At 42.6% G+C, this 17,634-nt stretch overlaps 3 protein-coding genes across 3 annotated transcripts; 2 read left to right on the top strand and 1 right to left on the bottom strand.

Annotated features, from left to right (window-relative positions):
• Positions 1-626: 626 nt before the first annotated feature.
• On the bottom strand, positions 627-8,947 carry slc26a11 (solute carrier family 26 member 11). Its single transcript, XM_023421966.2, has 15 exons — positions 8,779-8,947; positions 7,387-7,635; positions 7,031-7,287; positions 6,555-6,747; positions 6,140-6,225; positions 5,280-5,496; positions 4,921-5,099; positions 4,698-4,770; positions 3,991-4,102; positions 3,777-3,832; positions 2,854-2,994; positions 2,639-2,766; positions 1,851-1,950; positions 1,630-1,763; positions 627-1,529 (listed from the first exon to the last, which is right to left on the bottom strand). Exons 3-15 carry the CDS (start codon positions 7,232-7,234, stop codon positions 1,380-1,382), a joined length of 1,773 nt encoding a protein of 590 aa, XP_023277734.1. The 5' UTR covers positions 7,235-7,287; positions 7,387-7,635; positions 8,779-8,947; the 3' UTR covers positions 627-1,379.
• Positions 8,948-9,004: 57 nt separating this feature from the next.
• On the top strand, positions 9,005-14,889 carry sgsh (N-sulfoglucosamine sulfohydrolase (sulfamidase)). Its single transcript, XM_023422007.2, has 9 exons — positions 9,005-9,309; positions 10,427-10,587; positions 10,664-10,769; positions 10,859-11,235; positions 11,560-11,641; positions 11,774-11,977; positions 12,670-12,836; positions 12,954-13,171; positions 14,527-14,889. Exons 1-9 carry the CDS (start codon positions 9,216-9,218, stop codon positions 14,708-14,710), a joined length of 1,593 nt encoding a protein of 530 aa, XP_023277775.1. The 5' UTR covers positions 9,005-9,215; the 3' UTR covers positions 14,711-14,889.
• An 876-nt stretch (positions 14,890-15,765) lies between these two features.
• On the top strand, positions 15,766-17,429 carry npb (neuropeptide B). Its single transcript, XM_023422201.2, has 2 exons — positions 15,766-16,240; positions 16,831-17,429. The coding sequence occupies exons 1-2, from the start codon at positions 15,977-15,979 to the stop codon at positions 16,957-16,959; spliced, it is 393 nt and encodes a 130-aa protein (XP_023277969.1). The 5' UTR covers positions 15,766-15,976; the 3' UTR covers positions 16,960-17,429.
• Positions 17,430-17,634: the final 205 nt, after the last annotated feature.

Here is a 17,634-nt window from a genome sequence, read left to right as displayed (position 1 = left end):
AGCAGCTTGACACACTACAAGGCTACAGTTTTATGGAGTGATGAAACTAAGGTTGAATTGTTTGCACCAGCATGAAAACACCATCCCAAGGGTGAGGTACGATGGATGGAGCATTATAATTTGGGGCTGATTTGCTGCCTCTGGACCTGGACAGCTTAACATAATCGAGGGAGAAATGATTTCCCAAGTTTATCAGGGTCTCTAACAGGATGATGTCAGGGTGGATGTCCATCTGCTGAAGCTCAGTGATGCGGCAGGACAATAACCCTGAACACTGAAGTAAATCTTACAACAAAATGGCTTCAAACAAAGAAATCCACCTGTTGGAGTGGCCCAGTCAGAGCCAAGAGCTTAACCCAGTAGAGATGCTGTGGAATGAGCTGAAGAGAGCCATTGACATCAGACATCCTCACACTATGTCTGAGATGAAGCAGTTCTGTAGAAAGACTGGTCCAAAGTTCCTCCTAAATGTTGTGCAGGTCTGATCTGCAGCTACAGGAAGTTCATGTTGGAGGTTATTGCAAAAGGTTCAACCAGTTATTAAATCCAAGGGTTCATATACTTCTTCAGTCAGCACTGTGAATGTCTAATGGGTGTGTTCAATAAAGACACAAACTATACATGTGTTTGTGTGTTATTGTCTATACTTGTGACTTCGATGAAGATCAGATCACATTTTTTTAACAATTAATGCTGAAAACCAGGTCGTCCCAAAGGGCTCACATACTTCCTCTTACCATTGTATCTTCTGTTCAAATGTACAATTGTGCAACTTCACTGTAACACAAACATTTCTGCATGCATAGACGCATACAAGCACACGTGCATACACATGAAAGTGTAAACTTTTTATTCACTAAAAATCCTTTTATAAATGTGGTGATTTGGGTTTTTAATTTATTGAGTAAATCAATGAATTGATGACTAAATTGTTATTCTGTAAATTCTGTCTCTGGCAGCTCAACTGTCACCTTCAGCCCTAACACATAACAGAGTGAATGCTCTGTTAGTAAAAATATATATTTCAGTATATTATTTCTCTCATTCCTTCATCATTCACACAAAATGCAAAATGTCCATCAAAAGCATATGAAACACAATATTAGACGTCTGGTCCTATGTTTTCGTGTAGTGTTGTAATCTGGGAGATTGCACAGTAATTTCCAGTCTTCCAGGGAAGTCTGGCAGATACGAAGTTCAGTGTAATAATTTCTTAGGACAGGAAAAAAGGAGATATCACTTGGCCACTGCCAGTCTCCGTGCACGTGACTGCTATTAATGGAGGTAGTTTATCACCTTTTAACATCATTAACAGCCCAATAATCCCAGTTCAGAAAGTTCACCGATCAGTGTTGTTGCTACATTGCTTCTGTCCAGCATCAAACATCTTCTCGCCAGTCTGTGACTGGACTGTTTCTGTGTCGGTCATCGAGGCAGTTTCCTGACACCATCTGCAGCGCCGCCTCCGCACTGTCTGCGTACCTGAGGCCCTCAAGATCGGCTGCCAGGAGAACCTCCAGAACAGAGGGCTGAAGGAGTGTGTGAGAAAAAAGAGAGAAGAAGGAGAGAACATTGTATTTATTTTGTTGCGCTGCTGTTAAAACTGAATTCTATAACAGATAATCGTACCTGCAATCTGCAAAACACCAGTCTCACGTCTCGTAGTTCGAACTGCCTCAGCAAGTCCCTGAGCTCGCTGATCACTGTGTAATCTATGATGCTGACATGATGGCAGTCCAGTACCACTGACCGAGGAGGAGACGCTGAGGGGGAGAAGGGGGGAGACGGGTGAGTGAATAACAGGGAACACTGAAAGAGACGAGGTGGATGATTAGCAAACGAATCCTTACCCTGCAGAGCCTGGGTGTGTATGATGTGGCTGAGATACTCTGTGGCAGGAAAACTGAGTCCACTGCTCAACTCCATCACCAGCACACCGTGATCAGACACCTGCACTCGATAGGCACACATTGTTAGCACAAACACACGGATTTCACTGTTGAAGTGCAAGGTGGCGTGAGACATTGTCCTGTGGAGTTAATGCAGAGCGGTGCCCCCATGTGGTCTGTAGAGGCTGTTGTTATTGCATTTAAACAGTCCTGCTCAGTAATTTGCAAAACAGCACAATAACACACTACCGTACCAAACTAAAAAGGGATACCTACAGTGGTATAAAACGTTCTAGAAAAATCTCAGTGGTTGAACAGTTGCTATTGTTTCAAATTTGGCAAATATCCTGATATTTCCCAACTCTCCCATCAATCAATGCAATGGGCACATTGGCTTTTTTCCCCGACAACTTTCAAGCCCCAAAGAAGCAAGTTTAAACATTTAGTGTGTTAATCACAGTCTACATGTAAAGCCCAACTGGGGACAAGAGTTGAAAATTAGCAACAACTATAAACTCTCTGTGCAACATGTCAGTTTCATGCTCTGTTTAGAAACTATGTTAAATTGCATTTTCCCTATTAAATAAACTGACTGTACTTACATCCTGTGAAAATGCCTTGATAACAAATGACTATTGTCTCTTTACAGACAACATCCTGTGCGCTGCCTGTGAAAAGGTTTAATATGTTTCACAGTTGAAGTGTCACACACTTGCTCACACACAGTCCTGTATAGAATAACACAGTACCTTTATCTGGGGTCTGGCCATGTTGTAAAGCAGCAGGACTCCAGATACAGCTACACCTCCCATGATGCCATACTGCACCTGCCAGAAACTCATCAGGAACGTAACAGCAAACGGCAGCAGGTCCAGCTCTGTGGACGACACGAGCACCAGACTTTGATTAAACAGACTGACACAGGCGGGCAAACGCTGAAGTACAAAACTGAGCAGACACCTACTGCGTATCTTCCACATATTAGCCACGACACGGTAATCCACCATAGGAGCTACCGCACAGATGATAACAGCAGCCAGGGAAGCTTTGGGGATGTAGTAGAAGGCCGGCATGAGGAACGCCAGGGAAAGCAACACTATCACACCTGCAAAAACCCAGAGAGAGAGAGAGAGAGAGAGAGAGAGAGAGAGAGACATTTAGAGAAACTAAGAAGCATGGACAAACTCATCAGGAAGACAGAGAACCCAAAGTCACATACGTCAAATACGTACAATGTTACGATGATTTTAAATTGAAAAATGAATAAATGACTGCTGTCTTTGTGTTTTCATTGGTTAGAACAGGCTGGTGACAGAAAACCCAGACACCATGAACTATGTGATGATTAACTGAACCAGAAAAGCAAGAAATTACAAATAAGAGACTACACTGTAAGATGCCATCTAAAGGAATAGCACTTTATGTGATGATCACACAAAATCCTTCTGTGACTCCTCCATCATCGATGGGTGATGAACCTAAAGATGCAGGTTTATTATTTCTTCAGTGTCTTACATGAAGAGTACGTTGGTGGAGAGGGGGGTCGACAGTAAAGAAGATCAAATAAATATTAATCTTTTATTTTTCGTATGTGTGCTCTATTTTTAATTTAAAAAAGTTATGTATAAATTGCCTAAGCTCACATGCTGGGCTGTCTCTGTTTAAGACGAATGTTGTCTTTGTTGTTTCGTAATCTGCCATGTCTGCTAAAGCCTGTGTATGATGTTTTTTCTTTACCACCTCTACCTCTGACCTACATGACAACACTTAGGTAGACAAGGAAAAAGGAGGCAAAGAAAGGATGGGGAGAAGTGGAGATGAAACATGATATCACAGACCACCACTAGAGGGTGTAGGAGACTGCAGACAGAGAGTGTCAGGACTCACTGGTGATGATCCCTCCAGCTGGACTGCAAACCCCAGTCTGGGAGTTCACCGCTGTCCTGGACATGAAGAGAAAACATGACACTGTAAAGAGAGCTCGCTCTCTCTCTCTCTCCCTCTCTCTCTCCCTCTCTCTCTTTCTCTCTCTCTCACACACACACACACACACACACACACACACACACACACACACACACACACACACACACACACAAACCTCCCAAAGCTGCCAGTGACAGGATAGGCGGACACAAAGGATCCCATGATGTTGGTCACACCAATTGCCAGCAGCTCCTGGTTGGCATTGATCCTGTAGTCGTTCTGGCTCGCTGAGGACAAACAGGAAATTAAAATCAGCCAAAAGTCTGATGAAAGACTCATTCTTTAGCTGCCTTCATTCTAGTGCTGGGGGATCGATGGAAAAGTACTTTTGCAATAAAACAGTAAAATGGCAAATTCTCCAATTCTAATAATAAGTTTGCATAAAATAATTTTGACTCTTTTTAACTTGTTGAAGGAGATGACATTTTTTTTCCATGTTAGCATTCTAACATTGGCTAATAATTAATATACACAAAGTACAGTGGATGGGGCTGATGGGAATGCCTTTAGTTTTAAAGGTATTTAGTCATAAACCAAAGTATTGGACAAATTTGGGTTTTTGATCTGATGATGGAGATAAAAAAAAAAACGTCCAGGCATCACCAAAGTGATTATAATTCTGCACCAAATTTCCAGGCAATCCGCATAAGATATTTCACTCAAAATCACAACTGTCAGCTTCGTGGTGGCACAAGAGGAAACATCAGGGGATCACCAAAGTCATTATTATTCATCCTCTGAAGACCATGAATGTCTGAACCAAATTTCATGGCAATCAATCCAATAGTTGTTGAGATACTTCAGTCTGGACCGAACACTTACCAAAAGCTTTCGCAATAGCAATGCTCTCCAACAGACCCATGAAGGGAATCACAGCAAGCCCTCCTCCAAAACCCTGCCCAAAAAAAACAGAGGGAGCTAGACTGAGTCAACTGTGTTTCTGGAGAACTCGAGACATTTTAGGAAGTGAAAGTTACAACTCAATCATTTTGCTGAAAAATTCACTGCCCTCATCTGATTACTGGCGCTTCCCTTTGCCCTTTACCTCTACAATCTCTCCAAAGGAGACCACAGTGCCGTTGGCGGTGGTGTCTGAGGTGGGTGGGGGCCTGAACGGTGGGAGGCCCTGGGAAATTTCTCCAGTGATTGTGAACACATGATAACCGTAGGCATCCCAGGAAAATGCTATGAAGGAGGCAGCCACGACCACCAGAGCGTTACGCACTGACCAAGACGGACAGGAAAAGGACAAATAGAAAAAAAATGTAAGTTTCAGGAAAAAAAAGTGGACCAGGCGTTATGTTATCCTTCGTTAAAGTGAAACACTGTCATTACTGTACATGTCATGCTTGTAGAGAGGACAGATGCATTCAAACACACACTCATAACCACACAGGTACTGACTGGTAGCAACAGCCCACACTAGTTTCCTGGCGAATCTGGAGGAGGGGGGCCCGTTGCCTGAGCCTAGACTCGTCTTCATGAACATCAACATGACCAGCAGGCCGAGACAAAGTAGACCCAGGACCACATCACCTATACTGGCCTCTGGGATCTTGTAGAAGGTGTAGTAAACCTCCAGGAAGAACTGGTGGGGGATGCCTCGAAGTCCCAGAATATTCTACAGACAGAAACAACAGGAGTGCCATCAGCTAAAGCCATCGACGGTCAGAGCAGTGAACGCAGTGGGTGAACTAAAAGGGGTCTCTCTTTGCTTTATAGACAGAAGCTACAAAATAAGTGAAAATACTCTTTTAATGATGTTTAATCCATTCCTATGTTTTTTTTTTCAAATGTTACAGAATCTTCCAGTAAATACAAGAAATGTTTGACACAAATCCAACCTTAAACTGGTTCCCTGTTGAAGCTCGATCTAACATCAACGTGCTGAAACTGTACACTGGTGTAAAATCTGAAAACATATCAGCTGTTTTTCTTTTTTTCTTTTACATAAACACACAAAAAGACATTTTAAAGGAATGGAACTAACTATTATTTTCATTGTTGATTAAAGCGGCTATTTGTAAGTTTTCTCTGCTGTGGAACGTGGTTTCTTGCTGGGAGCAGGTGGTGGTGTCACTGTGTTGTAAGTTGTGATTTAATGTGAATACCCTATGAAAAACAGACTTTTTATGTGTGTAGCTAAAAGAGGGAAGATAGACACTCAAAGATACAGACATTTTCGACCCATAAAGGCAAAGAAGACAACAATATTAAATCTGCATGTGCATGTGTACGCGTGTGTGCATGTGTTTAACATTCACCTTGACCTGGCCAAAGCCGATGGTTACTGCAGCAGCACAAGTGAAGCCTTTTATTACAGGGAAAGAGATGAAGTCCAAGAGGAAGCCTGCAGAGGAAAAGCAAGGCAATTAATGATTTACAGAGCCATGGCCTTGGAACAAAAATTAAAGCATTCACCGATTTTACAGAAATTGTGTGTGGTTAATCAAAGGAAGTTGTAGATGTGGTGGTAGGAAGTGGCTTCCTGCACTTCCAAACTAATACCCTGCTTGTCACAATATGCTTTTAAAATAGTAAGCACCGTTACAATGGGTTTTGATGCAAAATTCATCCTAAATTCAGGTCAGGTTGAGTTTTGACTAAATTTTGACTAAAGAAAATCACCAAAACTGGTATCACAAGGTTCCCACATGACCTGAGCAGCTCTCCCCTCACCTAATCTCAGTAATGCCATTAAAGCCTGGATGAGTCCACAGAGGAGGCTGAGAAGCACAGCGCGGTGTGGCTGCCCCCCCACCACGGAGAAACACAGGAGGGACATGATGGCCGTGGGACCCAGCGTCACGTCCTTAGAGGTCCCCAGCAGGGTGTAGATGAAACCCCCCATGAAGGCAGAGTAGAGTCCGTACTGTGGAGAGAAGTGCTTTATAAATGCATGATAAATGTTTAAAGTCCCCCTCCACTCAATATTACTGCACAAGGATGTTTAAGCTTCACTGTGCAGAATGATGTACGTGCAGTTTGTTTTCTGAGCTGTGCTCAGTTTAAACCTCAGTTTAAGACGTGTGCGTACAAGCAAGATTTATGACATCACAACTAGTTTGTAAGCCAGTTGTTGCCCACTGGGCAGTTTAAATGGAACAAGATAATCCAAAAGATGAACCTTCACAGACAAGACGAGCTGGTCTCACCTGCACAGGAAGGCCAGCTACTTCAGCGTAAGCCAGCGCCTGCGGTACAGTCGTCAGCCCGACGGTGAGGCCTGCGAGCAGGTCCATCTGAAGCCACCTCAGCTTGTACCTGGGCAGCCAGGAGAGGATGGGCATCCAGGCCTTCAGGGTGCTGTAGGAGCAGCAGCCCCGGGCCGACACTCGTCTCAGCAGAGGCCGGTCCATCGTGTGGGCAAGGTTAGAGGTGGAGCAGGAGAACCTGGAGGGGAGAGGGATGGCTGAAGGGATGGAGAGACAGCTGTGAGTGTTCAAAGAAATGAAGCTGTATATGTAAATGTGTGCACGAGGAGGTTGATTACAGAATAAAAGCCACTTACACGAAACAATGAAGTTTTCTCCTCTGCTTTAAATGTCACTTATTGGCTTTTGGTAAATGTTGCTTGGTTTCTGTGGCTTTGGTTTTCCTTCCTGAGAGTCTTCTCTCTCCACAGGGACAGCATTCAGGAAAACACAACATAGAAGTGCTATGTGCACATGCATGTGTCAGTTTGTCTGTGTGTTCTTCTGGACAAATACACAGCTCAGCGAAGGGAGCCGGCGCCATATCTTCAAATGCATGCTGTGATCTGTGTGTGACGGAAAAAACAACAACAAAAGTCAACTACCTGCGTGCTGCCAGGTCATATAGACAATAACCACATCTGTTTACAGGTCTAGTATTTTAATAAGGTTTCCCTAACCTGAAGACAGGTATTTCATGTGACCTTTGACCTTAACAAGCTTTCAGAGCATGATAATCATATGAGGATCATATGATAGGTCAGTGCTTTGCATACCTGTCTCTTGTTTTACAACAGCAGCAAATTTTTCTCCACAGTCACCAACAGGCCATAAAACTCCCTGACAAAGAAATATTCACACATATATTCACCTCTGTGTTATAATGTTCTCCTAGAAGCAGAGTGAAGTTTCTGGCACAACTTCACCTACTTCCAAGCCTCACGGAGAAAGGAAAAAGTCTAAAGCAACACTTTCTGTAAACAGAAAAACTTTATTAGACTGACACATTTCGGCTTATGGCCTTGAACAGGGTCATCACGATCACGAGTAACATTTTATATTTTTTTCTGTTTCATACTTACACTAGTTAATTGTTAGTTGTGATGTGTTTTGTGATGACCCCGATGAAAGCCACAAGCCAAAACATGTTGGTCTAATGATGTTCTTCAGTTTACTGCAAGTGTTGCTGTAGCTTTGACCTCTTGATAATATTCTTCTAAAATTGACTGAGCAATAAGTTGATGCATTGACAAAGTGGAAGAACAAGAATAAGTTCATTAAAACAGTAACATGTGTGACTGGGATAGAATGAACAGAATAAAATAAATTAGGATAGAACCAATTGAAACAGAACAAAAATCACCAATACAATACATCAGAAAAACAATAGAATAGAATAACATGACAACACAATAAGATATAAAAGGAAAAACAGCACAGTACAAAAGAACAAAATAGAAACAGCACAACAGAGTAGAATAGACAAAACAATACAACAGAACAGAATAGAATAGAATAAAATAGAATAGAAAAACGACACATCTAGAGTAGAGCAGAACGGGAAAAAACAACACACTACAGTAGACTAAAACACAGAAAAACAATAGAATATAATAGAACAGGAAAAAAAAAACAGAAAATAATAGAACAGATCAGAGCACAACAGAAAGTAGAAAATCATCACAATAGAAGAGGGCTGTCATTCTTACCGTATCTGTCTTCCTGTCTAACTCTATTGTTCCTTGGCGGCTCTGCAGTGATTTTTCAGATCCTTTCTATTAAACTGCTCTTCTTCCCCTTTTACTGAAACCACTTCCACTGATGAGGCGCGAGCCCAGAGAGAGAGAAAGAGAGAGAAAGAGAGAGAAGAGAGAGAGAGGTTCCTGTTTTCTCTTCTCACGTGACCTTCGTCATGTGACCAGAGGATGTTTGCGGAAGTCGTGAGATAAGTTTACCTCCGTCTTCACTGTTGACGGTAAAGAAGCGGGTGTACAACTTTACCAGACACTTCATGTACTTGTTGTGACGAGTGAATTTATTGTGAGTTAACGTGACAGTTTTGACTTACATTAAATGTTTCCAAGACTTTTTATGTGCAGCACATGGGTAACAGATAAGAGAGGCGATCACAATCAAAATCATCCTCATGATCATGATCATGCTGCTGGAGCTGTTTTGTCTCATTGTGACATCTTGTGTCACCGGGGAGGCAAAGAGGAGAAATGTCCTTCTAATAATTGGTGAGTGAGCTTTTCTGTCCGCAGATTAAAACGTGACACGTAGAAAGACTTTGAATAGAAGGGATGAAATAAACACAATGCTGACAGTTTATTAGCTACAGCCAGCTGAAACTAATGCAGTCTAGTGCAACAGTAATACATCCTCCCTTCATGAAAGTTATAATGCTCAGTTTGTGTCTAGCTCTCTCATATTATACTGAGTGGTATTTTTGTATTGTCCCACCCATTCACATCAGGGGGGAAGGCTGAACAACAGAAGCACACACCTCTCTGTGTAGTACAACCTGCAGCCCCAAAATGACCATACAGTTCAGTCAACACGTCTTTAACACAGTTTCAACAAAAGCTGAACATTATAACCTTCATGACGGAGGATTTGTCACAGGACTGTTGTATTAGACTGTGTTCGTTTTAGCTAGATGTTCCTAACAAACAACTGACTCTAAGTGTCCATTATGGATGGATGGATAAAGTCTTAATACCTTAATACCAAATTATATATCCACAGCAAAACATACAGTCTCCCTTTCAAATGGTTAATATAAACTTTGTGCAGAGGAAAAATCATATAAAAATCCAATATAGCCGTGGAGTAGTCCCCAATACAAGCAGAGCTGCTGAACAGATAGATAACAAAGTATAAACCGTATAACAAATTTATATCATCTGACCCTGTTATCTATTATAAATACCAGCTGCTTGCTGTTTAGTTTCACCAATGTGAAGAGTTCTCTTCAGTCTTTATTCATAAGATTATTACTATAAAACCAATCCTAAAACAAAGTCATCGGTTCCAGGATATTATACTTTGTGAGGGCATACATTCCCATCCACATGAACAGTACTTTTGGTCAGGGGACGGTTTTCATGGTTCAGTCCAGGACCAGTGGGAAATCGTAACACTACAGGCCTGTACAGATCCCTGACCTTTAACCCCATCCAACACCTTTGGGATGAACCCATCATCAGTGGCTGACCTCCTGAGAAGAGCAGAGGCTGTACAGCAGCATATTGGTGCCGATGACTTTGCAATGAGATATTACAATCACATATGTTTGTAATGTCCACATACTTTTGGCACACATCATAACAAGTCCCTGTGTTTTCCTTCCTCCAGCTGATGATGCAGGTTTTGAGACGGAGGTGTATAACAACTCTGTGGTCCACACCCCCCACCTGCGCTCTCTGGCCCAGCGCAGCCTGGTGTTCAGCAACGCCTTCACATCTGTCAGCAGCTGTTCCCCCAGCCGTTCCACCATCCTCACTGGCCTGCCGCAGGTAACACACACACATGGATACCTCTTGTTTGTTCATGAAGGCACAGTATTGAGGTGTGTTTGTCCTGTGTTTTCAGCATCAGAACGGCATGTACGGGCTTCATCAGGGGGTCCATCACTTTAACTCATTTGACGGCGTACAAAGTCTGCCGCTGCTCCTCAGCCAGGCCAACGTACACACAGGTGACCGGTTTATCTCAAGTCTAGACACACAAACACTCCGGATTTTTTTTTTATCCCCTTTTCTCTTTTCTACTCTCTCATTCCTGCAGGTATAATTGGGAAGAAGCACATCGGTCCTGGATCTGTATACCCCTTCGATTTTGCCTACACAGAGGAGAACTGCTCTGTCCTCCAGGTGGGGAGGAACATCACCCGCATCAAACTCCTGGTACGCAAGTTTTTCCAGACGCATAAAGAGGAAGCCATTGAGCGGAGGCAGAAGAAAGAAGAGAACGAAGGAGACAGTGATGATAAAAGAGATGAAGAGAGGCCGTTTTTCCTCTATGTTGCCTTCCATGACACCCATCGATGTGGGCATTCACAGCCCCAGTACGGGGCTTTCTGTGAGAAGTTTGGAAATGGTGAAATGGGGATGGGAAGAATACCTGACTGGACACCACAATATTACACACCAGAACAAGTAAAGGTCAGTGATATAACAATTTTATATACTGTAGATACATGTTCTACAAGATTGGTATCTTCGGTTGCTCATGACGCACCATGAGGTATAAACGTGTAAATATCAACCAGAAAAAGAAACTTCAAACTGAAATTTTAAAGCAACACACGTGATCCATTCTTCTTCCTCTGCTTCTCCTCTCTCAGCTAGAAATACATCATCACTGTTTCATATAAGTGCTAATTCAACACTCCATCAGTATTAGTATCTACTGAGTGTGATTCCCATATATTATCCATGCATAATAACACACTTTAATCTGGTCCGTCCTCATCTCACGCACTTCAGGTTCCTCCTTTCGTGCCGGACACACCTGCAGCACGAGCCGACTTAGCTGCGCAGTACACTACAGTTAGCAGGCTGGATCAGGGTGCGTAGCAACACCTACACATATATATATATATATATATATATATATATATATATATACAAATATAAAGTGAACAGAGAGAAGCCATTCTCCTAAAACACTCAGCTGTAATAGTGTAAATTTCCTCTGCAGGTATTGGATTAGTTCTTCAGGAGCTCAGGGAAGCTGGTCACGAGAACGACACTCTGGTCATCTACAGCTCAGATAACGGCATCCCCTTCCCCAACGGCAGAACCAACCTGTATCGCTCCGGGACGGCAGAGCCCATGCTGGTGTCCTCTCCAGAGCACAGGGAACGATGGGGAGACACCAGCCAGGCCTACGTCAGCCTTCTGGGTAAGAAATGGATGAAAGCCAAGAAGCTGAGAATGGCTGATTTAATGTCTTCCTGCTCCCCAGTTTTTACACATGAACAACCAGGGAAGTCAGTGTGTTTATATTTACAAAGTGGCCACAAGAGGGAGACACAAGAGGGAGACACAAGAGGGAGACACAAGAGGGAGACACAACAGTGACGCTTCAGCAACAGATCTCAGATAAAATAATCTGAAAATGATTCTCACAGTTGAACTAGTAATGAAATGTAAATGTGAAAATATCATCAATTAAAACAGAAGAAAAAAAGAGTAGAGGCAGTCATATGAATGCCTGCATTGGATAATTACAACTACTGACCATAATGTAATGTAACCATGGCAACTATTTAATATAATGTGATTGTGAACATCTAATATTTCACGCCAACATTAATATTTGCCACCGTCGTTTGAAAACCATGTATCTTTCAGCTGTTCATGAGCTTACAGAAGTAGGAGAATTTGCTCAGCCAATAAGGAAACACTTAGTCCTTAAATACACAGACATACATGGTTTTCTTTGGACAGATGTGCCTCTGTGTTCACTATGAAATAGCAGAAACTAATTATGAGTTCATTATTTAAGATTCCAGGTGTGGTACTACTTTGTCTTATTTTCTCACTCTGTTCTTTCTTTCCCTTTCTCTTCTTCTCCCTCTCTTTTTTTGGCAGACATCACTCCCACCATTCTGGACTGGTTCTCCGTTCCCTACCCGTCCTACAGCCTCCCCGGCAGCCCTGCCGCCCTGGTCCATCTCACCGGTCGCTCCTTACTGCCTGCTCTGGTCACTGAGCCCAGCCACTGGTACACCGTCTACGCCAGCCAGTCCCTGCACGAGGTCTGTGAGCGCCACAGCTTTCAAACAGGACGCCAGCGCCACAGACTGACAGAAACAGACTCTCATGAAGGAGTCAAACACCGGGCCTTGACTGCTGTAATGTCATTTTGATTTCAGGTTACCATGTACTACCCAACCCGCTCTGTCCACCAGGGGGCGTACCACCTTCTCCACAACCTACACTATCGCATGCCCTTCCCCATCGACCAGGACCTGTACGTGTCACCCACCTTCCAGGACCTGCTGAACCGCACCAGGCTGAGTCAGCCGACGCACTGGTTCAAAAGCCTGCAGCAGTATTACTACAGAGAGCGCTGGGAGCTGTACGACTCCAGGTCTGTTACAGCTGCTGTTAAAGCACATGTTTCAGTGTTCATCGGGTTTTTGTCAGATCAAGCTCTAAAGAGAGAATTGGCTGCTTGCTTTTAATGCTAAAATGAAGAGCCAACTAATCGATTAGTTGACAGGCAGAAGACAGATCTTTGACAATTCTGATAATCGATTAAGTTTGTCAGGGAAATGGTGAATCATTCTTACAGCTTCTGTTTTATACCACTCTGAGTTTTGGACTGTTGGTTTTTGAAGGCATCGTCTGGGAAATTGCAATGGGTAATTTTCACTATTCACAGGCATTTTATACTAGATGACTAACTGATCAATGGAAAGAGAAAGAAAAAGAAAAAGCTGGCATATTTATGATAAAAGTCCTCCCTTGCTTACTATGGGTGACTGTGATCTATTACAACGAGAGAGAATGAACATGTTGTCTGTGGTAAAGATGTGAAGAGCAATCGGGGATTCTTGGTCGTGCCTCATCAGATTGTCCTGTTTTCTGTTTTCGGGCTGTAATACTAAAGAAAGGTATTGTGTTTAAATCATGAATTAGCCGTACGCCTTGTAAATTTAATTTAAATTTTCAAATAATATTCATCACAGTGACACTTTGCTTCAAGTCTCCCTGTTTATCATTTATAAGCAGTATCACTTCATAAATGGTTTATAATGGGACTGAACGATATGCCAAAAAACATCAAATTGCGATTATTTTGGCAGATATTTCGATTACGATATTTTGCATTTCATTTTCACTTACACAATAATAAAAATGGATGATGATGATTTGGCCTCCGGCTTGTACAAAACAAACATGTTCCCTTGCGTCTGGAGAATATGGTTTGTAGGCCGGGGCATGTCTGTAGCACCACAAAGCTTCATTTATGGTCTGTTGTTGTGACACATTTCACTTTTATCAACAAAAAAAAGTCAGCTTGCCATATTGCAATTTCAATAATATTTGGATTAATTGTTCAGCCCTAGTTTTTAACATACTATAATTGAGTTGTACACAGCCATGACACTTTCAAGTGCATTATTTGTAAGCAATTATAATTTTTCCTATAAGACATTTTATGAAGATATGAAGCTATACTGCTAAAAAAAATATTTTATTAAAGTATTTTTATGATTACAACTGGGGTTTACTATATTGTCTTTCATGATTTGTTCATAAGGAGTTATAGTTTTTAATTAATAAGGTCTGATAACGGCTTTCAACTATTTGTTTAGGGTAGTCCTTATAAATGGGTCAAAACAAGGTGCTATGACTTAGGGACCTAAGCCTTTTCAAAGTTTTGGCTTCAGCCCTGAATCTGTTTAAGCTGTTTTAATGTTAAATGCTTCACCAACACAGGACAGACCCGCTGGAAATGAGGAACCTGGTATCAGACCCATCCTACAGCGCCGTGCTGGAGAGCCTGAGGCAGAGTCTGCAGAAGTGGCAGTGGGAGACAGGAGACCCTTGGGTCTGTGGGCCAGACTATGTCCTGGAGGACAAACTAGAGCCACACTGCAGACCACTCTACAATGGACTCTGATGGACTCTAATGGTACTTTAACTCATCCTGATTGACATAATGTCCGCATACATTAACACATTCATCTTATGGAATAAATGATTGTTTATTAGTATTTATATTTTTTATATGTCAGTGCTGCTTTTAATGCTCAAAAATAAACTAGAGTTGGGTTTTCTTCATTCCTAACATTGTTTTCAGTGTAGTGTCCTTTGACTTTATGTTTCTGGTTAATTTCATCATTCCAGTCAGTGGCCTTTCTTATCTGTGTCTGTACATTTAAGGGACATTTCCCCATAATCCAGACCCCGTCATAACCCTGTTTCATATAGGGGCAACAAGGTTACACAATATTTAACCGTTGCTGTTATTATTTAATTGAACAAATGCAGATGCATCCGTCTCCGTCTTAATCGCCATCACTGTTGTTCTCTTCCTGATCTGCTGATTGCAGATGTGGTGGAGTGCATGACACATGACCGGTGAGGTCGGTAAATCGATCAGGGAAAGGGTTTTTATTGATACAGGCCCGTTTTACCTCAGAGCTCCACTTTGAAGTGAGACTGATTCACAGTCTGTCCAAGCAGAAAGCTAATGAAACTTAACACAATTTGGATCAGTCGATTATTCACTCACGTTTATTGATCTGCTGTTTATTTTTTTTACACCTAATCTGTCCATTTCCACTCGTGTCTTTTGAAGCCATGCACTGGTTCTGCTTTGTGTTGCGCGTTTTGTTGCATGCACTGTTGCACAATGTTTTCAGACCTTCAGGAAATGTTGAATCTGTGAATCAGCTCGTGTGAAGAAGGACATTTTGCCTGTCACTAATTTGACAAACCATCTGAACATCTTTGAGTTTTGATCACTTACGTCAGAGTCTATCTTGGTCCACTGATGTTAATCCATTTCACTTTTACCTCTGCAAGCGTCAGAGGACTGACATCCCTATACGTCTCCAACCCCCCCCCACACACACACAAGCACGCACGCACGCACGCACGCACCCACCCACCCCTCCCATGTCGCCGCCAAACCATGAGAAACGGATCAATTCGGATTGGTCTTTTTCTTCTCCCGCATAAAGACGGATCATCATCCGCCCACCTCAATTTTGATTTGACGAATGTCCTGGGTCACGATAACATCGCTCAGTCCGCCTATATAAGCACCAGAAAGTTTCCCAAACAACCAACAAAACAGCAAGTCGGCAGCCGACCAAGAGCAGACGAGAAAAGCGCCGTTTTCCTTTGCGTAAAATAAAAAAGTTCCAGGACGGTTCCAGACATGGAGAGGTCAGTCAGGTTTGCCGTGGTGTGCGTCGGAGTGTCTCTGCTTATATCCTGCCATCCAGTCGAAGCCTGGTACAAGCAGTCGACCGGGCCAAGTTACTATTCGGTGGGTCGCGCCTCCGGTTTGCTGTCCGGCATTAGGAGGTCGCCGTACGTCCGGAGGTCCGAGTCTGAAGAGACGCTGATGGACAGCGGGGAAACAGCAGGTAACAACGTGATGCCAGAGACCAACAGGCAGGTCTCCATCCTCAAAAGCATGGTAAGTACATTAAAGATACTGTTAACTTTATTCCTGTTTAAGGGGATTTAGCTTTTCTTCTTTCCAGTATGTGGATAAAATGAAGAGGCGCGTAAAATGTGCTCAGCAACACGAGCTACATTTATGGAGATGCTTGGCTATTGAAAGTAAATAAACCTTAGACACGGATTAGATTAGACTGCACTGTTTTACCCTTGCTTTTATAAAAAAAAAGAGACAAACCATTGAGATCCAAATTGTCGCATATAAGCTCGTGCGTAAAGGCGCAAACCAATGATCAAAGCGCAGTAGCGTGAGAAGATGATTAAGTAAAGAAATGGTCTTGAATTGTTAAAACGCCACAATAAAGGCAATAACGTAGGATTTATCTATGAGGGACATTTGTGTTATTTTAGAAATAATCTGCTGTTCTAACTGTAAAACGTCTCAATAATTTGGCTTTTCGGAAGCGAGGTCAGAGTGAGGAGAGTAAGACTTGCATTATATGAAAGCTGTAGAAAAGTGGAATAAAACCACTAAAAGCTCATTGTGCCAGATTTTTTTTTAGCTGTGAACCTTAACTCACCATCACTTACGCTCACCTCCTGCAGGCCATCTGCGTGAAGGACATCTCCCCAAACCTGAAGAGCTGCGAGCTGCTGCGGGACGGGACGGGCACCTTCCAGTGCAAGGCGGACGTCTTTCTCACCCTGGACTCCCTGGACTGCCTGTCCGCGTGAGTCCCGGCCGGACCGGCGGAGACAGTCCTCGTCCTCCACCGAGCCCCGGGAGCGCCTCTCTGGAGAACGGAAAACGAAGGGCAGGGATGAGGGATGGATGAGTGTGTTGGGTTTCTGGGGTGATGGTGCAGAGGAGATCCCGATCATTCCCGATGACGGACCGCTGCAGACTCTGAATGTTCTCTCTTATTTAAAAAAAAAAACAAACAAAAAAAACACACACACATTGTTCAGTTTTGCTTTGGTTGCGTAGACAGGAGTATAAAAGAAAACAAAACAAAAAATCAGTGCGAGAGATGTTAGTTGAAACCATTTTCTCTCCAGATGACGCCACATCTGTACTGTTTACCCCTTGTTATGTACCCGCCTTTGCCAAAATGTATTAAATGTCCAGAAAGTTGACTGCAGAGCAGATTTCCTGTAAAGTACTTTTATTTATTTTATCTATTAAAATGAACAAACACTGGTAACTTGTTGTGTGACCTACATTTGTCTCTAAATATCCAGCTAGTGCGGGGTGAAAAAGGAAAAATAAGTGATGCGGTACTCTTACTTTTATCCTTTTACATGGTTGTCTTCAAAGAAACCACAGAACAAACTATAAAATTACAATCTGAGAATATTAGATTTAAACAGTAGAGATTCATCATGAAAGGCAAAGAAGGAAAAATACAC

Source organism: Seriola lalandi, unplaced genomic scaffold (assembly GCF_002814215.2).
Source record: "Seriola lalandi dorsalis isolate HSWRI2012SDOR001 ecotype SW California unplaced genomic scaffold, Sedor1 jcf7180002054678, whole genome shotgun sequence".
Lineage (NCBI taxonomy): Eukaryota > Metazoa > Chordata > Actinopteri > Carangiformes > Carangidae > Seriola > Seriola lalandi.
The sequence above is the reverse complement of the archived record's forward strand: the minus strand, read 5'-3'. Positions and strand labels throughout refer to the sequence as shown.